This window comes from Parambassis ranga, chromosome 20 (genome assembly GCF_900634625.1).
Source record: "Parambassis ranga chromosome 20, fParRan2.1, whole genome shotgun sequence".
NCBI lineage: Eukaryota > Metazoa > Chordata > Actinopteri > Ambassidae > Parambassis > Parambassis ranga.
The window spans coordinates 4,090,157-4,106,398 of NC_041040.1; the positions used below are offsets into that span (position 1 = coordinate 4,090,157).

General features: G+C 44.3%; 1 protein-coding gene across 2 annotated transcripts in view; it reads right to left on the reverse strand.

Annotated features, from left to right (window-relative positions):
• The window catches only part of LOC114452823 (NLR family CARD domain-containing protein 3-like), a 1,046,161-nt gene that overhangs the window by 994,483 nt on the left and 35,436 nt on the right, over nt 1–16,242 (reverse strand). The window contains exons 5-8 of one of the 2 annotated variants that reach the window (XM_028432283.1): nt 14,441–16,232; nt 13,613–13,789; nt 4,837–5,010; nt 2,053–2,226 (exon numbers count right to left, since the gene is read on the reverse strand). In XM_028432283.1, the coding sequence (XP_028288084.1) occupies nt 2,053–2,226; nt 4,837–5,010; nt 13,613–13,789; nt 14,441–16,232 (2,317 nt within the window). The remainder of the gene's footprint in view (nt 1–2,052; nt 2,227–4,836; nt 5,011–13,612; nt 13,790–14,440; nt 16,233–16,242) is intronic. The other variant, XM_028432284.1, reaches the window with a different exon arrangement.

Below are 16,242 nucleotides of genomic sequence, written 5' to 3' on the forward strand. Positions count from 1 at the left end.
GTCCCAAAACCTCAAAGGTGAAAAAAGGAGAGGCGAAAGTGGAAAAAAGATTTGAACCTGAAGAAACAAGATGTGAAACTGTAAAAAATTAAGATCTGAAAACAAAAAGTATGAAACTGAAAAAATAAAATGGTAAATATGAAAATAATTATTGAAATGAAACCTGAAAATAAACAATTGATTCAAAAAAAATTTGAACTGAAACATACATCAAAACATACATTTTCAGTTTCAAGTTTTAGTGTTTGAATGAATTTTATTTTTTCAGGTGAACAAAACTTATGACCCCGATTTGGCTCCATATACATCTGTCTTTATCTGTCCCACAAAGACAGAGCATGAAGAGGTGTGTCTGTCCAACAAGCCTTCATGTGACTTTACACACTTAGACTGGAGGCTCACTGCTACACAACACAAACAACCAGCCCACAACGACAACAACACAACAGAGGAGGTGTGGAGGGAGCATCCAGCTGGAAGAGGAGGACAGCCTGGAGACAGTTTGTCCACATTCAGACCATGATGGGAGCAGCTGATGTGAGTCTCTGCTCTGTCTGCAGCCCCACAGTCAGAGCACAACAGTGGACACAAAGAGACACACAACAACACAAACATGCTGCAGCGCTGCAACGTGTGTGGACATGAACACAGCTGATGGTTCTACAGTTCAGACTCTGTCGTTGTTTCTGCAGCATCCGGTCCAAAGACGTCAGCCAGAACTGATGGTTTACAGACTTTTAACGATTCCTCACAGGACATGAACCAAAGTCAGAGCTGAGCACAAAGTCAACAACTAAACCATGTGTCACATTAAACATCAGCCACATTCATCAACACCTTACTCAGAGTGCAGCTCAACACAACACATCCTCTACACTGTGACACACAACACACCTTGATGGCCCCTTGGACTGAGGCTTTACTCCTGACCTGGTTCTTTTTAACCCTTTATGCCGCCAGTTCTATCAAAATAAAGGTCCGGCTCAACAGGAAATATCAAAATAAAAGCTTTAAATGCCTGTAATCATGCACATATTACTTTGGGGTCATTTACAGTTTCTGTCAGAAATGTTGATAAATTGTTCATTTTCAGGATTTATTGAACTGATCACAGATGTTAGCTTCATGATCAATCAATAGATAGATAGAACCAGCAGCTGATCAAATGAGTCCACACCCAAAGAGACCCTGAGAGAACCACCATGACAGACTGACAGAGTTCAAGATGGAAGCAGGATCAGAGCAGAAGACACCTGAAGACCTCCTTCAAGTTCTGAACATCTCTTCAACGTGGACGGACTCTGCAGCTGCTCTTCAGGGAGGAACATCCACCTTTAAGTGAAGCAGTTCAGTGAAGATGAGCTGTCAGACTGACGGAGCAGAGAGAGATCCACCTTTACTGAGACACAGTCTGACTGCTGCCAGAGACCAACTGAGGAGGAGGAGGAGAAGGAGGAAGATGATGATGATGATGATGATGAAGATGATGACCCTGATCCTCAGGACACACGCCGTCCTCTTCTTTTCCTCCACCTAAAGAGAGAATGAGTGTGGAGGTGAGTGAGTGTGGACAGAGACTCCCTCCATCAGCAGCATCATCCAGTATAAAGAGCAGCAGGACTTCAGTCCTGTTCAGAGCAGCAGGACTTCAGTCCTGTTCAGAGCAGCAGTGCAGCAGCTGCTTCCTTCCAGCTCTCATGTTAACGTGTTGGAGTGAACACACTGAGCTCTGAGCTCACAGAGCTGCAGACTTTTAGCATCAAGTCTGTGTCCTCTGCAGGTTTCACTCTCAGTGGAGACAGACTGCTGAGTCATCAACACAGACTTTACTGAGGACGTCCTGCTGTCCCATTTAAAGACAGAGTCTCTGTGTGCTGATGGACGTCTCATCTGTCTCTGACAGAGAGACATGGAGGTCACCATTCTCACAGCATCACTGAGGAAAGCAGCCAATCAGAAGGCAGCAGCTTCACAGGAAACACTGGATCTGTGATACTGACTGTGTTTAGTACAGCTGAAAGCAGCACAGACTGACTCCACCCCTCTACTGACCTCACAGCCTGCAGGCTGCAATCTGGACTCTGCTCAAGATCCAGCAGCTGCTTCACTCCTGGATACTGCAGATTGTTTCCTCTCAGGTCCAGATGTGTCAGATGGGAGGGGTTGGACTTCAGAGCTGAGGCCAGAGAAGCACAGCTGATCTCTGACAGACTGCAGCTCTTCAATCTGAATAAAGAATAACAGATGAAATGATTGATAATCAATCAGATGAGTTTCAATGATCAGATGAACATTATTGTGTCCAAACAGCCTTTAAGGTTAACTGACTTTAACAGCTATCAAAGGACATTTTCTACAGTTTCTGTAACAAGACTGTAACTGTAACAGACTGAATTTAAGAATTTAGGATGATTCTATTTATACGTCCACACAAACCCCTGTTGAACTTTACTGTTATTAAAACTGCTATTAACTTTATTAGAAAAGTTATTATTACAAAAATGCCAAAAATACTTTACAGCAGACTTATTGTTCAGTGCTGAGCATCAATATTCCACTGGTCAGTCAGAGAGTCGCTCTTTGTCACCTCCGTGTGGAACTACCCTCATGCAAAGGACAGTGCAGTACAGAGCAATGGTGGCTGGAATTCTCTGTTCACAGCTTTTGGTTTTTGGAATGAATGCACTGACTTTATGTATTGACACTAGAATAACTGTTATTATTTATATTTGCTGCTTCTTTGTCAAGAATGGTTGAAGGGAAAAACTATGGAACTTATGAACCCTATAGTAGCATAACTGTAACTGTGATAAGGAATAATGTAGAGCTGCTGTTTCACTGTTTTAGTTTTTAGTACGCTGCTGTACTGTCATGTAGGAATGTGTGCACTCCATTTTGTCTGTATAACGTATTGTTTTATGTTAAGAACACTGTTTTGAAGTCTACAGACCCCAGGAAGAAGAGCTACTGCTTTGGCAGCAGTTAATGGGGATCTTACTAAACTAGACTGGATTTAGGTCAAGAACAGAAACCAGTCTTAGCTCTGGCTAACAGGGGACTCTGTGTCTGAGTGCATGAAGCAGGATCATGTTGGACAGTAGGGTCGGGCGGTTTCAGCCAAATCTTCCTGAGTGCTTGCCTGGTCCCGTCTCCACTGTGCCTGCATAGAGAGGGGGGGTGTCTGCACAGAGCCCCATCAAAACAGCTGCTGTAGCCTACAATTCACTGCAGGTAAAGTGCATTATAAACTGCCTGGAACAGGTAGCCATCTTTGTCAGTTAATATCTGTGTTCACTGTCTTCCTCGTAGTTTTGTGCCTCACTCTCTCTCTCTCTCTCTCTCTCTGACCTGCAGTCCGGCCCCTGAACTCTCCTGTGCTCATTGACTTCATCAGCCCCTGCTGCTCATCTTTGCTTTGATTACTATCAAATTACTATTACTACTTATGGACTGATGATATATATAGATATCCATTATAATATAATCACCGTTTCATCTTGCTGCATGTTTGCTCCTATTTCTCTCTCTCTCTCTCTCTCTCTCTCTCCTTCATTCTCTCTGTCCTGTCTCCCTCTTCTTCCTCTCTCTCTCTCCTTCATCCTCTCTGTCCTGTCTCCCTCTTCTTCTCCTCTCTCTCTCTCCTTCATCCTCTCTGTCCTGTCTCCCTCTTCTTCTCCTCCTCTCTCTCTCCTTCATCCTCTCTGTCCTGTCTCCCTCTTCTTCTCCTCTCTCTCTCCTTCATCCTCTCTGTCCTGTCTCCCTCTTCTTCTCCTCCTCTCTCTCTCCTTCATCCTCTCTGTCCTGTCTCCCTCTTCTCCTCTCTCTCCTTCATCCTCTCTGTCCTGTCTCCCTCTTCTTCTCCTCTCTCTCCTTCATCCTCTCTGTCCTGTCTCCCTCTTCTTCTCCTCTCTCTCTCCTTCATCCTCTCTGTCCTGTCTCCCTCTTCTTCTCCTCCTCTACCCGGCCGACTGGCAGCAGGAAGGTTCCTCCTTAAGTAGACGGGTCCTGTTCAAGGTTTCTTCCTCTTAAAGGGAGTTTTTCTTGCCACAGTCATCTTAAGGGGGTTCAGGCTCTGGGTTTCTGTGAAGCACTTTGAGACAATTTGCGATTGTAAAATGTGCTGTATGAATAACATTGAATTGAACTGAACTAAATATAGTTTTTATTGAGTCTTTTTAAAAACGTTTATAGTGAACTGACTTTTTTAAATGTTAATGCTGGCAGCACGCCGCGTTATTAAACTGGTATGGGCCAGTCCTGATGTGTTTGTTTTTTAATTTTATCATGTTAAGAGCCTTGTGGAGTATTTATGTTAGAAGTTACGCATGTAATAAAAACACTTGTCCGATAAACTGAAAACCTGCCGCTCACGTTTTCCACTGCCAAGTTTTTCTGTTTGAAACAATTAAAGTTATAAATGTAGGCTCAGACGGCACCAAACTGTTGGCTTGTGCCTACACAGTTCAGAAGCTAAACACCATCTCAGCTTTGGCTCGTCCTTTGAAGAGCAGCAGTGTTCTATAAGGGACCAGGTCACAGGTGTGACTACAGCTCTCTCTCTCTCTCTCTCTACACAGAAACTATCTCTGACATGTAAACCAGAGGAAGTGAGTGAGCACAATAACAAAAGACATTCACTGACTGGAAGGAACAGAAACGACTGGTTACATGATCCTTGAAGAACAACACATAATCTGAACTGTATGTACACTAACATGTACGACACACTCATTCATATGCAGCATAAGAAGATTCATATTACTGTATTACAATATGGACAAAAGCTTTATGGATGGAATATCTGAATTTTACAAGAGTATCAGACAGAGAACTGACCCCAGAGTCTGCAGTCTGCAATCTGGACTCTGCAGAACGCCACACAGCTGCTTCACACCTGAATCCTGCAGGTTGTTCTCATTCAGGTCCAGATGTGTCAGATGGGAGGGGTTGGACTTCAGAGCTGAGGCCAGAGAAGCACAGCTGATCTCTGACAGACTGCAGCCCTTCAATCTGAATAGAAATAACAGATGAAAGAATAACAGATGAAATGATTGATAATCAATCAGATGACTTTAAATGATCAGATCTATGTGTGTGTTCTCATCAACATGTCAGCAACATTCACACCTGTTTATGTCAACACAGATCAATAACCTGCTGCTGACCTCAGTCAGTCTGTCATTACAGGATCAATATACGATCACACATGTTGGAACACAAACTGTTCATCATTTCATTCCAGCCAATCAGAGAGCTTCTTACATGGACAGTTATCTGGGAACCAGTGAAGAGACGCTAGAACAGCAGAGATATGATCCCTTTGGCTGCTTCCTGTCAGAACTCTAGCTGCTGCTTCTGGACCAGCTGCAGCTGTTCATGCAGTAAAGTGGACATCCTGACAATAGTGAGCTGCAGTAGTCCAGTCTAGAAGTAACAAAAGCATGGAGGAGTTTTTCAGCATCACTCTGAGAGAGGATGCTCTGAGGTGGAAGAAGCGGTCTGAGAGACCTGTTTCATATGAGGGATAGACCACATGTCCTGATCAAAGAGAACTCCGAATGTAGCTACACTGGTTCGAATAAATATTGGCCACGCATCGTACAGATGTCTTTTTAGGGGTTTTATTCTCTCCTCAAAACCAAACACCAGACACCGTCTGTGACACCGTGAAAACGTGTGCGCCTGTCGAACCACATGTAGAGTAATACGCTTTCTCTCAGAACGTGCATCACATTGCATTCATGCTAGCGTACCCATAATACCTTGGTGTAAATTAACTTCCGGCCATGTGACCTCTGCTCTTTGCTTTGTAAATAAACATTCAAATAAAGAAGAAAATTAAACAATAGTTCATTTTAACTAAATTATTATTTCTTCTTCTTATGTTTTAACACATTTAACATCAACTTAAAAATCTTTCACTAAACCTATTTATGTGACAGTTACACTCCCACCAAATTACTAAGATTTATGAAAACCTTGCATGAATAAATCTAGTAATTTCCTGAACTTATCAATGGTGTGTATACCAACTTAACAGACTTTAGTTACTTTCTACAAGCACAACCAACTTGTGAATGGGACGCTCTACAATAGAAGGAGTAGAAAGTTGATGACCATCTTTCCCTAACTTCTTATTTCCCAGTTGTATGGTGACCTTTCTCACAAGACCATCTTCATCTTCACAAACATCCTGCACTCTTCCTAATTTCCATTCATTGCGGGAAAGACCTTCTTCTTTCACAATGACAACATCTCCTATCTTTACATTTCTCCTTGAAGCATGCCAGCATTGTCTGAGGGAGATGGCTGCCAGATATTCCTTCCTCCATCTACTCCAAAACTGCTCAGTTAAATACTGAACTCTGCGCCAACGTTTTTTGGCATATAGATCCTCTGCCACAAATTTTCCTGGTGGAGGCAGTGGGACGGAGGTTTTCATTGTGAGCAGGTGGTTAGGGGTGAGTGGCTCTAGGCTTTTCGGATCGTTTAGGCTGTCAGTAGTGAGTGGGCGGCTGTTTACAATCGACATTGCTTCGTAGAAGAATGTTCTCAAAGAGGCGTCATCTAACCTGCCAGCACTTTTCGCAAAGACCCAACTCAAAACACTCCTAACTGTCCTTATTTGCCGTTCCCAGACACCTCCCATGTGACTTGCATCTGGCACATTCATAATGAAATCACACTGCTTATCACTCAGAAAGGTAGTCAATCTGTCTCTGTCCACTTCTCCTAGTGTCTTTGTTAGCTCATTCTTCGCTCCAACAAAATTTGTGCCTTGGTCAGACCTTATTTGTCTCACAGCTCCACGGATGGCTATAAAACATCTCAATGCATTTATGAAGGCATCAGTTGTTAGATCTTCAAGAACTTCAATGTGAACTGCCCTTGAGGATAAACAAGTCAATATGAGACCATATCTCTTACACTCTTTTCGGCCTTGTTTTGTGTAGAATGGCCCAAAACAATCCATTCCAACATATGAGAAAGGAGGGGAAGGATCCACACGGTCAACCGGTAAATCTGCCATTCTTTGTGTTTCAGTAGGCCTACGAGCTCTCCGACATGTAACACATTGCCTGATGTGATAAGCCACCACTTTGCTGCCACTGACAATCCAGTATCCATTAGCTCTTAGCTCATTGAGAGTCTGACTTCTACCCTGGTGCTGAGTCTTCTCATGACAGTAGTCTAAGATCAGATGCGTGATCACGCCCTCTTTAGGTAGTATTACTGGATGTTTCAGGTTAAGTGGCAAGGAAGACTGCTTCAATCGCCCGCCTACCCTGAGAACACCGTCCAACAAGACTGGATCAAGTTGAGACAGCGGGTGATGGTGTGGTAGTTTGTTGTCATTCAACAGCCTCATTTCTTCTTTGAAGGCTTCCCTTTGTGCCAATTTTACCAGCACAACACTTGCCTGACGTCTGTCTTCAACACTTATGAATCTGGGCAGTTTGTCTCTGTGTGCTAATCGCTGGATTCGTGCAACTACATTGAGTAATGTGTGCCATTTTGAGAATCGACTGAATCTTTCTAAAAAGTTGTCTTCTATGACATTTGTTTGCAGTACTTGTGTTGTTCTGACTTCAGGATCTCCCACCAAGAGCTCTGGTGATAGCTTAGCAGGTTCAATCTCTCTTTCCCACAAAAATCTGGGACCAGTGAGCCAACAAGAACTAATCAGCTCTGCTATACGGAGACCCCTAGACGCATGGTCAGCAGGATTTTGGTCAGACTCAACATAGTACCACTGTCCTGGGTCAGTTGCTTGTCGTATTCTTTGGACTCGATTTGCCACGAAAACATGGAATCTTCTGGCCTCATTGTTAATGTAGCCTAAAACTACCTGGGAATCAGTCCAAAAGTACTCTTGATCAATCTTGAGCTCAAGCTCCTCTTTTAGCATGCTGCTAACTGCAGATGAGACCACTGCAGCTGTCAACTCAAGCCTAGGGATGGTTACAACTGTTGTGGGTGCAACCCTAGCTTTTCCTATGATTAATGAGCAATGCACTCTGTCTTTACTTAACACTCGGATATATGAGCATTGTCCATATCCCTGGCTACTTGCATCTGAGAAATGATGAAGTTCTATTCTCTGGACTTTCCCTAGCTCTGTTGGAATGAGACATCTTGGGATCTGGACCTGCTGCAGGTTCCTCAGATCATACAGCCAACCTTCCCATTGTGGTTTTAAATCTCCAGGCAGTGGTTCGTCCCATGCAATGCCCTTTCGGCACATCTCCTGTAGTATTTTCTTGCCCAATAGAAGAAAGGGAGCTAGGAAGCCTAAGGGATCAAATACAGAGGCTATAACTGAGAGTATCCCTCGCCTTGTTGCTGGCTTCTCTTCCATAGTGACTTTGAAGGAAAAGGTGTCACTGTTCACACACCACTTTACTCCTAGCACACTCTGTAGTGGTAGGTCAGGATGAGTGAGATCAACATCATGAACTCCGCTGGCTCGTTCACTGTCAGGGATTGACTCCAAAACTTCCCTATTGTTGGAGATAAACTTGTGAAGATGCAATCTTCCCTTTGCACATACTTCTTGTGCTTCTCGGACAAGTTTGATGGCAGCATCCACTGTCTCCACACTGATGAGACCATCATCCACGTAGAAGTTCTTCTTGATAAAGTCGGCAGCAACAGGAAACTCATTTTCATTTTGACATGCCAAATATTTCATTCCATAATTCGCACATCCAGGAGACGATGCTGCTCCAAAGAGATGGACTCTCATGCGATAATCTTTTGGTTCAGAGCTTGTGTCGCCGTCCTCCCACCAAAGAAACCTTAAGTAATCCCGGTCCTCTGGACTCACATGAAACCTGTGGAACATTTTCTCGACATCACAGATTACAGCGATTGGGTGTTTTCTGAACCTGCAGAGCACACCAGTGAGCCCATTTGTGAGGTCTGGTCCCGTTAATAAGTGATCATTCAGAGCTATGCCTTCATACTTGGCAGAACAGTCAAATACAACCCTTATTTTTCCCGGTTTTCTTGGGTGATAAACACCTTGGTGGGGGATATACCACACATTTCCTTTATTTGGTTGGTTTTCAACCTTTTCTGCATCACCATCTTTAAAAACACCTTCCATGAATTTGGTGTAGTCATCTTTGAATTTTGCGTTTTTCTCCAATTTTCTTTTTAAATGTGTCAACCTGACCATTGCTAGCTTCTTGTTTTCTGGCAGATGTGGGCGTGTCTTAAAGGGCAGTGGCATTTCCAGGTGCCCATCTGCATTCTGGTGTATTTGCTGATTTAACAGCTGCGTGAACAGTATGTCATCCTGTGAAATGCTCCTTTCACCAGTATTAGTGTCTCTGAAATCTGATTCAAGGGCTCTGATGACATTCAGTGGTGTCAATGAAGGCAGCTCTTTAACAGACACACGATGACACAGACCTGTCACTTCTTTAGACTTTGCAACTTGTGGTGATCTTCCAACAATACTCCAGCCTAAGTCAGTTTTGATGCCATATGGATCCTCATCACCCCCTGTAATGACTTGACGTGGTGTCAGTGCTCTTGGACAATCATAACCAATTAGGAGGCCAACCTTGCAATCCATCCTCTCTGGTATTTCCTTCACTATACTGTTTAAATGGTTCCATCTTTTGGCAGTATCAGGTGTGGGAATGTGTGAACGCTCCAGTGGGATAAAGTCTCTGGTATAAGCAGGTGGCAAGTTGATAAAGCTTTGAGAATGGAAACCTCTAACTCTAAGGCCACTAACTCTCTCACTCTGAACGATGGAATCTTTTCCCATCATAGTAGTAAGCTTCAACTTGATTGGCTCTGACCCCGCACCCACTTCTCCACATACCTCCTTATCTACAAAGGTGTTGGTACTCTGTGTGTCCAGGAGGGCGTACACTAAGCTCTCTGCCACAGGGTTAGTGCTTGAAGAAATCCATACAGGCACTATCATGGACGTACTCCCACCATCGCTTTTTTCTACACTACAAGAGAGAGAAGATGTGTTCTCATCCACCTGCGTAGCATTAGCAGATGAGTCTGCTACAGAGGGACGGTCTTCATGAAGTGGTGTGGGATGATGTTTTTTACATATCCCACATGTGGCTTTACTTTTGCAGTCCTTCGAATTATGTCCTCTCCTAAGACACCCAAAGCACAGGTTGTTATCCAATATGAACTTCCTTTTTTCCTCTTTAGACTTGTTGGAGAATTCCTGACATTTGTAGATTGAGTGATTTGCTCCACAATACATGCATGTGATTTGGTCAGACAATGGACTGTTCACTTTCCAGGATGTATTTGCATCTTTGGGCCTGTTATTAGCCACACTGTTTGTTTTTGTCACAGGATGTGATTTCTCTGACACTGTTGCATTTGTAACAAACGCATTAGCTTTTGGACGCCTTACATCTCTAGATGGCTTTTCTTCAGTGTGCTTTATTGCTTGGAATGATGTTACAGGATTACATGCAATTTCTGCCTCTTGTGACACGAACTCTGCAAACTCTTTGAAACTGGGGTACTCCTCACTCTTTCTCAGTTGCTTTGTGACATGCCGATTCCAGCGGGAGGTCACCCAGTCAGGAAGTTTCTGTAGCATCTTTTGATTTTCTTCGCAATCGTTTAACACTTGGAGACCTTTGACATGTGGTAAGGCATTACTACAGGCAGTCAGGAAGTCACTGAATTGTCTGAGCTTAAAGGACTCTCTTGAACCTATCTTTGGCCAGCTGCTCAGTTTATCTCTAAATGCTCTCTGGATTACAAAGGGATGACCATATCGTGCATTCAGTACCTCCCATGCCTGCTGATAAGCCTCATCATCTTTCCTGTAGAAGCTTCCTTCCAAAACAGATTGTGCTTCACCACTGATGTACTTCTGGAGATAGAATAGCCTGTCAGCTGGGTTTGTGCATCTTCTTTCAATTAAGGCTTTGAATTTTGTACTCCACTCCAGAAACTTTAGCGGGTCTCCTGTAAAGACTGAGGGCTCTGGTGCAGGGAGTCTGGTAAGGGACATTGTGTCATGTAATGCTTGTATTAAAGCTGCTTCATGGTTAGTATGATTGGTCTGCTCTTTATCATTGCCCTCACATGCTTGCTCTTTTTTCACTTCCTTAGCAGGTACTGGAGAACAACTTGCCATTTTCCTGTGCTCTGTTTTGCTTCCACTGCTAGCCTCACTTGAATCAGCTTCAGAGTACACCTTAAGCTTTGCTGCAATAACTTGAAGATCTCTCTGATTTTCCAGTCTCTTAAGTTCTTGCTTTTGGGCAGCAATAGCTTCCTCCATTTTCACCTCTGCCTGTTTAGCTGCCAATTCTGCAGCACATTCTGCTCTTTTTGCTGCAATGATCTGCTGCTCTAACACATAGCTGGAGTGGTGGCTAGAAGCAGTGAATTTGGAGCTTTTAAGGTCAAACACTGATTGAGCATGCTCTTTGTCTAGTACTACACACAGTCTGGAATTTTCTGCTTCAGCATCAAACTCCTCCATGCCCACCTCACTCATGCGTACCTTCATTAGTCCCATTATATCATTCGTTACTGCTGTGCAGGAGTCCACCTTTCTTCTGACATCTGTAGAGGGTGTTGACTGAGACCGTATACTTTCATACACATCTCTCACTTGTGCCTCCATACCCTCAACATTGTCCATTAGGTCAGCCAAGTCTTGGTCTGAACATTCTTCTTTAAGTTTGGTGCGTGCAGCTCTAACATGTTCTTTCCAACTTTCATACACCTTGAAGAATTTGCTTTCTTTTTGAGAAGCCTCTTGTTGCTTGAATTCTTGCATCTTGAGTGTTATCTTTCTCTCCCGTGAAGACTTCCTGGGTTCTACCTTCTCTGCTGCACTTGTACTGTGCTCTGTTGATCGGTGCATTTTCATTTTTGCATGGATATCACCTATGCATGACTCTAGTCTGTCCCTTTCAGCTTCATCAGTCTGAATTTTTAATTGTACTCTTAGTCTTACTAATTCAGCTTGCATATGTTCAATTGGTTCATCATATTCACCAATTTGTGACTGATCATCATGAACTGACATAATGCATTCTATCTGGTCAACACAATATGAACATGTAAATCTCTAGAATAACACCTGTTATTTTCACCTTTTCAAAAATCCTATTACACTCTATGCTTATGCATTTGCATTGTTAAATGGACATTTATCACTAACACAATGATTGTAGAGTGAAGAAAGGAACTTAGTGGCTATAATAATGTAAAATCAGGACTATGTCTCACTTAAACCACAATTTCCAAAGGATATCTTGTTATTTTGTTGTCCATCACTTGTGGGGTGATACAGTCAAACCTGATGACTCTGTTGATTCACTCTGATGAACCGCAGTGGAGTGAAGCTAGCACCTCTTGGAGCTTGTAGAGAGGATGTTTGTGAAGCTGTGGCATAGGCTGGTCAGTAGCTCCCTCTGCTGGCGAAACGGCGATACACTCTCTCTCTCTGTCTCTGGTTATTTGCATGCCGTGATTCGGAGCAGACTCGTCCGTCTTCTCCCGTAAACCAGCGAGTCACCGTTCCAGCGCCTTCACTGGCGATCGTCTGGCCACACGCTTCCTCTGCGACGGCGTGGTCTCCTCTCTTCTCCTCGCGCCCGCGGTGGTCGTCACTCTGAACTCTCGGCCATCTTGGCGTTACGTTTTCACTGTAGCTACACTGGTTCGAATAAATATTGGCCACGCATCGTACAGATGTCTTTTTAGGGGTTTTATTCTCTCCTCAAAACCAAACACCAGACACCGTCTGTGACACCGTGAAAACGTGTGCGCCTGTCGAACCACATGTAGAGTAATACGCTTTCTCTCAGAACGTGCATCACATTGCATTCATGCTAGCGTACCCATAATACCTTGGTGTAAATTAACTTCCGGCCATGTGACCTCTGCTCTTTGCTTTGTAAATAAACATTCAAATAAAGAAGAAAATTAAACAATAGTTCATTTTAACTAAATTATTATTTCTTCTTCTTATGTTTTAACACATTTAACATCAACTTAAAAATCTTTCACTAAACCTATTTATGTGACAGTTACACCGAAGTTCCTCACAGTCGGATTGGAGGCCAAAGTGATGCCGTCCAGAGAGAGAATGTTATCATATAATCTAGATCTGAGATGTTTGGGCCAAAAACAATGAGCTCAGTTTGGTCTGAGTCTAACAGTGAAAAGTTGGAGGTCATCCAGTCCTTTCATAGACAAACATGTTCATGTCTGTTTCTATAGAACCTTTGATTGTACTTATAGATTATTGAACATCTACAAGTGGTCCATCCTCACAAGCAGACTGAGGGTTTTGTTCTGTATCTGGTAACATTGGAGTCAGATTCTCAGCAGATTTCTTCACAGACAGAAAGAATGATCACTGACACCAACGACTCTTTAATGCACCTGTGAACACCAGACAAGCTGATCTGTCATCAGACCACTGAGGACTGAGGAGACACCTGCTGATATGAAGGACCATGATGCTCCTTCATTCAAACTGTCTGTGCTCCCTGTTCTGTCTGTCAGTCCTGACAGGTGCTCTGTGCAGTCTGAGACAAACTGGACCTCCATTCTTCATAAACCTGATCATAAATAATAACAGAGAACTGACCTCAGAGTCTGCAGTCTGCAGTGAGGACTCTGCAGTCCAGAACACAGCTGCTCCACTCCTGAATCATGCAGCAAAATGTTGTAGTTCAGGTCCAGTTCTGTCAGATGGGAGGGGTTGGACTTCAGAGCTGAGCCCAAGACTTCACAGTGAGTCTCTGAGAGTCCACATTTAGAAAGTCTGTGATGACAGAAACATCAGAAAACATGTTATTATGAAAGAGGACACTTTATATGGACTTCATCTGAAGACAGCTGGACACGTCCTGTTGGACATGTTGCTCTGCACATCAGTGGCTCAGCTCATCTGATCTGACTGTGTTTGACATAAAACAATAATCCTCATCAGACTGTTAATCTGTGCTGTAATCTGCAGATGAAGGCAGAGAACATGGAGTTTCATTCAGGCCTCCATGCTGTCCACAGTCTGTCAGTGAGATCTGACCAACGTCTGAGTCCACAGAGTCACCATGAGGATGTCTTCATCAGAGACACATTCTGAGTGTTCTTACTGAGCGGCTGCTGCAGCTACAGTTACACACTGATGTCAACAATGATCAGATTTGTATAGAAACACACACAAACAGAAGAACATCTGTCAAATGGAACAATGATTAGAAACAACAAGAAAACTTCTTCATTCATTTAACAGCTTTAAACAGAAGCAGCTGAAAAATCCACGTTTTCACAGCTGAAGAACATCTGAGACAAAAACACAGCTGACATGTTCCAATGAACACATGGACCTCTGAAGAACCACACAGTGTGGATCTGTGAAGCCCTGAACCACTAATCTACGCTGATTCACAATCATCATCACATCTGGACTCACCGAGCCTTCCTGCAGTTCCTCACAGCTGGAATCAGTCTCTGTCGTCCCTGGACTCTTGTGTTGTACTTCTTCAGGTCCAGCTCCTCCAGAACCTCCTCTGACATCTGCAGCATGTAGGCCAGAGCTGAACAGTGGATTACAGTGAGTCTCTTCTTTGATCTGGTCTCTGACTGCAGGAACTCTTGGATCTCCTGATGGACTGAGAGGTTCTTCATCTCCATCAGACAGTGGAAGATGTTGATGCTTCTGTCAGGAGAGATTTTATCAGTGTTCATGTTCTTCAGGTTGTTGATGGCTCTCTGGATGATTCCTGGGCTGGTCTCTGTCTGACCCAGCAGGCCTCCCAAGAGTCTCTGGTTGGACTGCAGAGAGAGGCCATGAAGGAAGCGAACAAACAGGTCCAGGTGGCCATTTTTACTTTGGAGGGATTTCTTCATGGCTCTTTCAAGGAAGTAATCCGGAGGTGACATCCAGTAGTCTTCTCCCAGGAACCCTCTCAGCAGCTCAGTGTTCCTGTTGGTGTAACAGTGGAACATGTAGACTGCAGCCAGAAACTCCTGAACACTCAGATGAACAAAGCAGTAGACTGTTTTCTGGAAGATCACACTCTCTCTTTTGAAGATCTGTGTACAAACTCCTGAGAACACCGAGGCCTCTGTGACATCCAGACCACACTGCTCCAGGTCTTCTTGGTAGAACATGATGTTTCCTTTCTCCAGATGTTCAAAGGCCAGCATCCCCAGCTTCAGAAAAACTTCCCTGTCAGCCTCCGTCAGCTCCTGAGGACTGGTCTCATGTCCCTCATGGTACTTGTGCTTCTTCCTGATGGTCTGGACCTGCAGGAAGTGTGAGTACATGTCAGTCAGGGTCTTGGGCAGCTCTCCTCTCTGCTCTGTAGTCAACATGTGCTCCAGAACTGTAGCAGTGATCCAGCAGAAGACTGGGACTGCACACATGATGTGGAGGCTCCTGGAGGTCTGGATGTGGGAGAGGATTCTGCTGGACAGCTCTTCATCACTGAACCTCCTCCTGAAGTACTCCTCCTTCTGGGCGTCAGTGAAGCCTCGTACTTCTGTTAGCCTGTCCACACACGCAGGAGGGATCTGATTGGCTGCTGCAGGGCGGGAAGTTATCCAGACCAGAGCCGAGGGAAGCAGGTTCCCCTGGATGAGGTTTGTGAGCAGCGCGTGGACCGATGACTTCTGTGTGACATCAGACAGGCGCTGACTGGTGCTGAAGTCCAGAGAAAGTCTGCTTTCATCCAGGCCGTCAAAGATGAACAAAGGTTTACAGACAGCGAGCTGCTCTGCTGTGACCTTCTGTAATGTTGGATGGAAGACATGGAGCAGCGTCAGAAGACTGTGCTGCTCATCTCTGATCAAGTTCAGCTCCCTGAAGGAAAGCAGAACCACCACACTGACATCTTGGTTCTCTGAGCCCTCGGCCCAGTCCAGACTGAACTTCTGCACTGAGAAGGTTTTTCCAACGCCAGCGACGCCGTTCGTCAGAACCACTCTGATGGCTGTCTGTCGGTCAGCTGAGGCTTTGAAGATGTCCTGGCACCTGATTGGAGTCTCATGGAGGGTCTCCATCTTGGAAGCTGTCTCCAGCTGCCTGACCTCATGTTGGGTCTGGACCTCTTCGCTCTGTCCCTCTGTGATGTAGAGCTCAGTGTAGACCCTGTTGAGGAGGGTTCCACTTCCTGGTTCATCAGTTCCTTCAGTCACATGTTCACATCTCCTCCTCAGACTGACCTTATGTTTCTCTAAAACCTGCTGCAGACCAACATCTCCTGAAAGACA